General features: G+C 42.7%; 1 protein-coding gene across 1 annotated transcript in view; it reads right to left on the reverse strand.

Annotated features, from left to right (window-relative positions):
• Positions 1-508: 508 nt before the first annotated feature.
• Positions 509-9,840, reverse strand: part of ltb4r2a (leukotriene B4 receptor 2a) — a 14,206-nt gene continuing 4,874 nt past the window's right edge. The window contains exons 2-5 of the mRNA XM_054747568.2: positions 4,208-4,767; positions 3,910-4,110; positions 3,786-3,826; positions 509-1,735 (exon numbers count right to left, since the gene is read on the reverse strand). Of these exons, the coding sequence (XP_054603543.2) occupies positions 1,435-1,735; positions 3,786-3,826; positions 3,910-4,110; positions 4,208-4,759 (1,095 nt within the window). The 5' untranslated portion in view covers positions 4,760-4,767 and the 3' untranslated portion in view covers positions 509-1,434. The remainder of the gene's footprint in view (positions 1,736-3,785; positions 3,827-3,909; positions 4,111-4,207; positions 4,768-9,840) is intronic.

Below are 9,840 nucleotides of genomic sequence, written 5' to 3' on the forward strand. Positions count from 1 at the left end.
CGAGTGTTCACTTATTCAGAGGCATGAACGATAAGGGAAGTCTTGAGGAGAGAACATCACTGTTGACAATACGTTATCATGTGTTCAGAGCTGCAGAGAGGCTCTGAGCTTCAGCTGATGGGATGAAGGCAGGCAGATTAAAGGGAACACATGCAGTCTCATGCCTCCATTTTGACCAGATATTGAAGGGTCAAACTGTACTTAAAAACTGACCATTGCTGGACATTACAGAAGCAAGTCGATTCAAGTCACAAGTCATCGTTATTCAAGTCTGAGTCAAGTCTTTATAAATTTTATCAAGTCATGTCAGAAGTCATTGAAATAATGACTCGAGTCCGACTCGAGTCCAAGTCATGTGACTCGAGTCCACACCTCTGCATTTAGTGCATCATTGAAGAGTAGCAGCAGAGGACCCGACTGCTTGCATGGACAGCTTGCTCTGAAGTTATAACAAAATAGTTTTTTATTTTATATATTTTTACAAATAAAGTGAAAATTGTTACCCTGATTTACAAAATTTTATAAAAATAATAACAAATAACAAACAAATGAATCATTTATGCACAAAAAGAAGCTATGGACAAAAAGCATCAGCCCTCAGATGATGGGGTCATTAAAAGTATCTAATGGCGTTTTCACATCTGGGTTGGCTCGGAACCGCCCAGGAATGGTATGTTGTGTTCACATCTGGGTAGCCTGCGTATTTTCCGTGCTCAACCGACCATGTTGTCAGACCTTCTCTTCCGGTAGTTCGCTTCAGGCAGAACTGACCCAACACACTGCCTTTGTTTACCAATGAAGGAGGACACTACAGACTTCTCTGAGCGTCTTTAACCCTGCCCACATGCTCGGAGATTCCGTGTTCCAGAGAATGCTGTGTGAACAAAACCTGGCTGTGCTTGACCGGGCCAGTGCTTTCAAGACCAGGCTGGGTTGACCCAGATGTGAATGCACCATTTTTCTCAATGCGTTTCTCGACTTTTAACTTATCGCTGTAAAAGTAACATAACTGTGCAAAAGTTGTGTTTTTTTTCTGAAAGTTTATTGGAGACAGCTTCTGCAAAAAAAAAAAAAAAAAAGACAAGGTTTTCTGCTTTTACCTTTATAGTTTGGACCAGTATTGGATGTGCATTGCAGTCATTTTTGAGTGGATGGAATCCAGCAGCACCTTTCACAGCACTGGCCCATAGCCACCTTTCTGATTATAGTTGAAAACACCAATTTTAGACCCTCGGTGTGGAAGCATTTCCAGGGTTAGCATCCATGTGATTCCAAAGTCTGTAACAGCAAATGAGTTGTCCCTCATGTTGTCGTCAATGTTTACCAGAAACAAGTTTAGCATGGCACTCTCAATGCTACATTTACATTGGAGATTCAAAGGATGGCTTCTTGTTCCAGAGAGGCCACCATCAAACACATCTCCTTGTTTCTTCTCTATTTATCACTTTTTACTTTACTACTTGAATTTGTAGCAGACTCCAGGTCTTCTATGTCTTTGTTTTTGAGCGTAACGATTTCTGCATCTTTGTCTTTGTCCCGGCTATCGTGGCTGTTCTGCCGGCTTTTCCTGTTGCTGTCCAAAGCTGTACGCTCAAACAAGCGAGCCATGAACGCCAGCCCCTCTCGTCTGATGTAGGACTTTCCAGCGAAGAAGTAGAGCACCGGGTTGGCACAGCTGCTCATGAAGGCAACAGATGAGGAAACAGCTCGACTCCGGCGCCATATTGTGTCTAACCTAGTGGGGGAAAGTGAACAGGAAATCCAATTTATGACACATTGCAAAGATTTATCACAAAGAACCATCCATCAATTTGTTGCCACCAAATATTTTGGTTGAGATAAGTTGGATTTTAGGTTTTCTATTGAAATGACGCAAAGTGAAATTCCACTTCACATTAAACTAGTCTACCAGCTTATTCTACTCTCCTAGCACCGCCTTAAAAAATAATGCAGATATTTTGAAAAGAGATATTTATAATTATGCAAAAGTCAAGAATTTTGTAGAAGCTCTCATCTAAAGCAAATTATATATACCCAAGGCAGGTAAAGTGTTTTGCCTATCAACATATAAAAATGTGGACATAGCACGCCCATTGCTCCACCGGGGGGAAAGTTGAAGCTAAAAATGGGAGGTTCCCACCACTGATATTTTGACCGAGTCATGCCCAGACAATCCACAAATTGGGAAAAGAAGTGGAGCTGAGGGTGGGACTGTTACGTTTAGAACAGAGTTGGAACAAATGCAACCGATGCAGCTACTAGCTAACCCAACAATCTAAGAAGGGCTCCAAGGAGCGGGTAGCTTGCTCGCAGCAACGACTGGCTCCCGTGCAAGGCTGTAGTCATGCTGGTCACCTGTGGAGATCTAAGATGGACTGGAACTGTTAAATTACAAGCAGAGCCAGACCACTGTGACCGGGAGCCCTGGCCTTTTGGATCAGCTCATTCACCACGGATAGAGATCAGCAGGACATTAGCTACATGCTAACCACAAGCTAACTGTTTTCCCCGGCATATTTAGCGTTACCGCATTTTTCCTGCTAAAAATGCCCAGAAAAACTTTGTTAGCTTCGAGTTAGCATGTAGATAATGTCTTGCTGATCTCCAACTATGGAGAATGAGCTGATCAGAAAGGCCAGGGCTCCCAGTCACATCATTTGGAATCGTAGTATGTCAAAGGAAGGTCCCTTCTTTCTCGCCTCTGATGAGCACTAAGTTCACATTTTCTTCACAAAACTCTTCAAAACAGCTTTCTGTTGGTGGCGATGGCAGGAAAACAGTCTGCACTTAGCATGGGAAGATGGTTTGCTGCTAAATGAAATCGCCAATCAAAGTTACAGGTGACGAAGATGGGATCTTCCTTGGACTTACTACTGCCATGGTCTGGGGTGAGTCCTCCTCTCACATCTAAACTTCTCTGAGCTTCTCCTGCTGGTGGGCGTGTCAAGGAGTGGACCAGTTGCAGTCCATCTGCTCATCAGTTGGCCAGGGACATGTAAGCTGATGGGAGACATCTTCATTTGCTGGATGATTAGCTCAACTTGGATATCGATGACACGAGCCTCTTTCAGAAGAATCAGTATAGATACCTACTAAGCGTTACTTCTAGACAGTTTAATCTTCTAGTTCCTGTGTGTTTTTTCCGAGCCTGCCTGATTTTTGTGACTTGCTTCTTCTCCAGATTTTCCACCACCACCTTTCACCCTGTCCCGCAACCTACCAGACCAGTCCCACTGTCTCCCAGCCGGTCCCTGGCTATCCTCTCCTTACCAACCATCCACCTTACTGGATCCTGCTCTCAATTCTGTGCTCAGCTCCTCCACCTCTCCAGCAACCTGGAAGCCCAGTCTCCTGTGAACCTGCAAGTGTGTGTTTCCGCCTCCCACTCCTCACAGACTCCCCTCAGACCATTTGCTCATTTCTGACACCAGCCCCCTAGTGGATGAGGGTGGAACTGTAATCTGGTAACAGCATGTCTACAGTTTCAAAATAGGGTCCTAACCAAATCCCAATTACAAAAATGTATTAAAAGATAGTTAGATATAAGTAGAGGATACAGTTAGAGCTAACACCGAATTTTACTTATTGGTATAGAAACTAAATAAGCTAATCACCTTCGGTCTTTGATTCAGACTAACCTCATACATCAGGATCAGTCATATGTCCGTTTTAAATCCTGCACAGTTGCATCATGAGCTTTTACACCACACAGATTTTAAAAAGAATGACCTTTGCACCAAATGTTATTAATGTAGAGTTGGCGAGTGCTTTTGCAGATCACTTACATTGCTTTGACTTTACCCTCTGGACAGAGAGCCCACGTAACCTGAGTGCAAAACAATGATTTCATTATTGAGAGTAAATATGTTGACTGATGACAGCATTGACAGTATGATGAACCAGACATACTTGCACCATGTTGATAAGATGGTAAGGCAGCCAAAATAGGCAGAAGGTCAACACAATGGCCATAATTAGCTTTTCGCTGCGAATGCGACGGTGGAATCTGGTTCGTCTGATCCGTCGCAGGATGCAAATATAGCTAACTAGAATGACTCCATAAGGTATTAGAAATCCCAGTACAAGTTCCAGCATGTACTGCAAAACCACCTGTTCAAGGCAAAGGAAATAAAGATAGAAAGATACATGAAAAGTTCCCTCTGGTCATTGTAGCACACACTCCTAAAACGAGATAAAACATCCTTACTTGCATGTCTTCATCGTGAAAGCAATCACACGCCATGCCTGGGGAAGTCCTTTTTGGCCTCACTTCTCGGAAGAAAAGTGCTGGAATAGAGGCGATAACCACAAACCCCCATACAACTGCCAGCACACGCATGATCGTCCTCTTGCCAGTGATGACACTAATCCGCCGTGGCCACAACACCGACAGCAGTCTAAAAATGCTCATCACCATGATGAGGTAAATAGAGGCATACATGTTGAGCAAACAGAGGTAGAAGAGGATTTTACACATCACATTGCCAATCGTCCAGTTCATCATTGCAAGGTAGGCAATGAAGAATGGGGTAAGAGCCATTAGGGAGCCGTCAGCAATGGATAGGTTGAGAATGAGTAGGGTTGTAATGGATTGCTTTCGAGCTCTAGCCAGGATGCTCCAGGTGACAAAGATGTTTCCAGGGAATCCCACAAGGAAAACCAGACTTAAGATCAGTGTGCCCATGGCTGTGGCAGCTTTATTTTCCACTATGGTTTCATTTGTGGAGCTTGCAGTCGAAGAAATATTACTTGGGATCATTTTGTCACCTGTCAAAAAAAAAGAAAAAGAAAATGGTGAATAATTTTCTTAAGAAATGAGGTCCCCTATACAGTTTTATATTTTTATTTTTTACAATTGGAAACTGTTCTTTGAACCTCCATACAACATATTCTCAGAGTGAGGAGACCAGTGAGAGGACCATTGAGCGAGAAGGTTTGTATCAGTGGTGATGGCTTAGTTAGATGCTCCATGTGTGATCAGTCCTGGTGTTTAGTACCAGGGATAGACGGCTGTGATTGGTGGAACAATGACTATGAGATGTCTGGATTAGGGCTGGGAAATATACACACATCCTTAAAAAGTTGATATAATTTCAAACAAGATGACTTTATATCAATACAACTCAACTAGCCGCTATGCTAGCGACTAGCTTGTGCCGTCTCTAAGCGGCCACTACATGTATTCTCACAAGTCTGCTCAATCAGAAAACCTCTGGGTCAGTGTTCTACCATAAACTTTGCATTTAGCTTCCTGATTTTTTTTTTATTATTTAGAGACGTTCCTTCATGTTTAAGTGAGGCTTTTCCCCATCGCTGCCAAAGAAGATCTATTCATTTATCCTGCTTGTGAGAGACGAGCCAAAACTCTCCTTCCCCCGTGTAATCTGAAAACATCTACGGAGAGCCAGAGTGGCCAAATTTCCTGAAACATATTGTAACGGTTTGAATAGTTAACGTTAGTATTAACGTTTTATTTTGAGGTTAAGAGTTTGTTAGGCGTAGATTATGGCCGACAATAATAACCATAAAAGAGAACCAGAGACTCTGGGTCCTTACATAATGGTCACTGATATGAGTCAATACTGTTAGATTCCAGCCAGGTTTGCCCTAATAACTCCACGGGGCTTGACCCAGCTGAGTTTAATCGAAAACTCCCATAAAGTGATGCCAAGAAACATCCACTTGTCTTGAGTTGCCAGCTACAAATGTGTGGTGATTAAGTGAAATGGGGCAATTTGGGACCTATCACAGTAAAACTTGACCTTTATGGTCCTGACGGGGCGGGGCTTGTGTGATGTCATCATCCGACCATTCAATTTAGTTTGTGGCTGGATGTCGAATGACCACAGAAATTTTTGTAACTCTATTCGAGTATGAAGTTATAGCCATTTATATTTTTTGGGCGAATAGTCGAAATTCGAGGCCTGGTCCCGCCCCCTCAGCATATATGAAAAGTCAGTTTTATTTTTCTATTTGATCGCCCATCCCTTCTGAGCAATTTCCCACAACTTTCAAGACGATCGTGCGAAAAATGACTGAGTAAATCAATCAGAAGCGAACCCTAGAAACGGCCAAAACGGGGTCAAAATCACCACTTCAAACCAAAATGGCCGACTTCTTGTTTGATGTTGACCATGGTTGCAAGAGGCTTTTCTGTACGGACTCTTGAGTACTACAAGTGTACAAAATTTCATCACTGTACGACAAACTAAGGTTTACGGAGGGGGTTATTTTTCTTTTTCTAGGGGGCGCTGTGGAGCTAGTTTTATCGCGATTTTTTGGGGGACCTTTAAAATACAAAATTTTACACCACGCCTGACGTGTGCAAAAATTCCTGAGTTTTCGGGTATGTTAAGGCCTCCAAAAAGCCAATTTACTTGGCGGAAGAAAAATAAACAGAGCAGATACAACAGGCCTTCGCAGCGCTTTGGCTGCTCGGGCCTAAAAATCATTAAAAAATGGTTTTTCAGTGATCCACACCTTTAAGAGATTTAAAGTAAAACACACAAGGTTATCTACATAGAAATATTTAACCATCCTGCTACTTTTTGTGTTGCTTCTGCTTCAGTTTTATTGTGTTACTGCTACATCTTCTGAACTCTTTTTTTTTTTTTGACTGTTATTGATCACTACAATCTCAAGAATAAAGGCGTTCAAGTTAACTACATTACACAAAAGAAAGAGCCCTTTCTTCAGGCTCCCTCTGGAGTCATAATCTGATGGCTGCAGAATAAGCAGAACTTAGCTTCCTCGCCACATGATCGAAAGGTTGCAGGTTCGAGCCCCGCTCAATCTGTTGCTGTCGTTGTGTCCTTGGGCAAGACACTTAACCTGCTGGGGGTGGTCAGAGGGGCTGGTGGCGCCAGTGCCCTGCAGCCTCGCCTTTGTCAGCGCGCCCCAGGGCAGCTGTGGCTACATCGTAGTTCACCACCACCAGGGTGTGAATGGGTGTGTGAATGGGTGAATGACTGATTGTGTTGTAAAGCGCCTTGGGGGGTTACATGACTCTAGAAGGTGTTATATCAAATACAGGCCGTTTACCATTTACATGTAAAAAAAACTTCTAAATGAGTTTGTAAACAGAACTGAGAACTCATTTACAAAACTTTGTGTAGAATTTAGACTTAAGCTCAGCAAAAATGACCTAAACAAACAAATTTTCTGACCTATAAAACTCAGGGGCGCCTCCAGAAAATTTAGATGGGGTAGCCAGATGGGGTCAAAGAAATTTTTGGGGTGGCACACCAAATTGGTTTTTGTGGTAATTCTGGGAGAATTTAGCCCATGGCGATGTACTGCGTTGCACCTTTATTCGTTTTGATTAAAATAACAGTACGTATCACAAACATTTAACTTAAATTTTACAAACGCAAACATTTTAGAAAAAAGCATTTCAGTTCTTTAAAATGTTATCCCAAATTTAACTTAAAATTTAATTGTTTTAGGTTTGTTCACCTGTTGCTGTGTTCACACACACACACACAAAAAACTATGGAGATAAACACTTATTTAAAATTGTGAGCAGCAGAAACAAGTATATATTTTTTATGTCACGTTCTGCCCCTGCCCTCCTGACTGTGTTTCTCTCCTGCCCTGATTAGTCCGTATTGTTCTCACCTGTCCCTCGTTAACCTGCCCATGTTTCCCTAATTAGCCTTCTGTATTTATAACACCTGTTTTGCTCCTGTCCTTTGTCAGATCATTGTTGCTTGTAGTCCTTGTGTTTTGTTCCTGTCGTTCCCAGTCCTCCATTAAAACCATTTTACTTTTACTGAAGCCTGCATTTTTTACCTCCTGGTCAGCTCTGCCACACATGGTCCGCCGTCATCCACACCTACAACGCAACATTTTATTCTGATTATTTCTTTTGTCATTAATTGTAATATTTTTTTTTTATGTCTTGAATAAACAAGATCAGTATATGGTTTGTCTCAACATTAATATGATTTGTTAACACTGGCTTTTCCTGGGGGAGGGGGGAGCTCGGTACCATGTAGCTTCTTCACCACCCTCTCCTTGTTCCGCTCTTTTTACCCATTCCGCCTTTCCCGTGATCAACAGAATTCCTTCTTTCCTTTTCATTTTCTCTCTCCCCTTCCTCACAATTTTGTAGCGCCTTGAGATTTTTATCTTGAGAGGCGCTATATTCTTTCTTTCTTTCTTTCTTTCTTTCTTTCTTTCTTTCTTTCTTTTCTGCCTTCTAAATCACACCCTAGAAATGTGATCATGTGTGTTTGGGTTGCATCCCGCCTTCCACACACCTACTTTCTACCAAAAATAAACAATGCAAACTATAAATCAGAGGCTTTTCATGGGTAACCATGACAACCGAGACAGAAATCCAGACTCCGGCCCTGACAGAACCTTACTTTCATGAACACAAAAGCGTGGCAACTAGGCTTAGACCTGGAACAGTTGTTAAACAGGAACTTTTAAAAAGGACAGAGTACACCACAGATGATGTAGGGCTCTGTTGGGGCTTCTGCCCATGGATGTAATTTTGGGGGGGAACAGGGGGGACATGTCCCTCCCACTTTTTCCAAAGTCAAGTTTTGACCCCTGCACTTTTTACCATCCAAAAACAATATTACGCTATATTAAATTGACACTGGTTGAGCTGTAGGACCAAGCGGAAAGCAACCGTTTGTGTTGAAGCCGGTTTCCCATTAGAACATATTGTAAAGATAACTCCCCCCCCCTGTCCCCCCTGTCCCCCCCACTTCTAAAGTGAAAATTACGTCCTTGCTTCTGCCTCATGTCCTTGTGCCTTGCAGCGGTGGCCTGCAGAGACTAAATCAGCTCCTGTAATTCCTTCATGTCACCTATAAACGAGAGTATGATTGTAAATGAGTTCATCGAGATAATTATTGCACATAATAACGGTAGTTGTGGTAATATTTCACATATCGGTGAAGATATTTGTAGTGGAAAGTTACAGATGTACGGGTTCCATATTAGCAATGACCATTAAAGAGTCTAAGAGCAGCAGGAAGCAGAGATCTGCAGTTTCTGTCCTTAACAGAGCGAGGATGGATCAGTCTGTTGCTGAAGCTGCTCTCCAGAGCAGACAGGGCGTCCTGCAGGACGTGTGACTCGTGGTCTAGCATGGATCTGAGTTTTACCAGCACCCTCTTGTCTTGTCCAGAGGACAACCCAGGACGGAGCTGGACTTCTTCACCAACCTGTCCAGCTTCTTCGTGTCTCCCTATCTGTGATGCTGCTGTTCCAACAGACCCTAAACCCCGTACCCGGTACCGGGTCCATCAGGGTCAGAGGACTAACTGAGCTTAAAATCATGATGGATTTGTAACCACGTATCACCCACCATCTGCAGCAGGTCAACCAAGGAGAACTGGTTTCTACTAGTATCCTGTTCCACATGTACATCATTTATTCCAATCTCCTTCATGGAGACTTTAGATAGATATTGTTACCAAGCAGAACTAAATGGGCCACAGCAAGTTTTGTGCCAACTTCTGAGACCTAATCATCCCTGAACTAGCTCTTGTTAGTGTACTTATTCATCTTGATTAGCAGGCTATCGTCACAAAATCACAAAAACCACATTTAGCCTTAAAGGTACACTTGGCAGTTTTGCCTGCTTTTAGCACCCCCTATTGCCCATTTATAATTATCTGTGGTCAAAGCAAAAGTGAAACCTATCTCCTCTCCATGCGTTAATCTTCTTAACACCTTAGTCTAACAGCTGAAATGTCTCCCCAGCCTTCATTAGTGTCTACAGGAGCAGTTCATCAGTAAATTAAACAACTCATCTGTGTTCTTGATCTAAAACATGCTGGAAGCCGACTGCAGTGCCAGGTATGTCAGATTTTTTCTGAC

The sequence above is a fragment of the Nothobranchius furzeri genome, chromosome 14 (assembly GCF_043380555.1).
Source record: "Nothobranchius furzeri strain GRZ-AD chromosome 14, NfurGRZ-RIMD1, whole genome shotgun sequence".
Taxonomy (NCBI): Eukaryota; Metazoa; Chordata; class Actinopteri; order Cyprinodontiformes; family Nothobranchiidae; genus Nothobranchius; species Nothobranchius furzeri.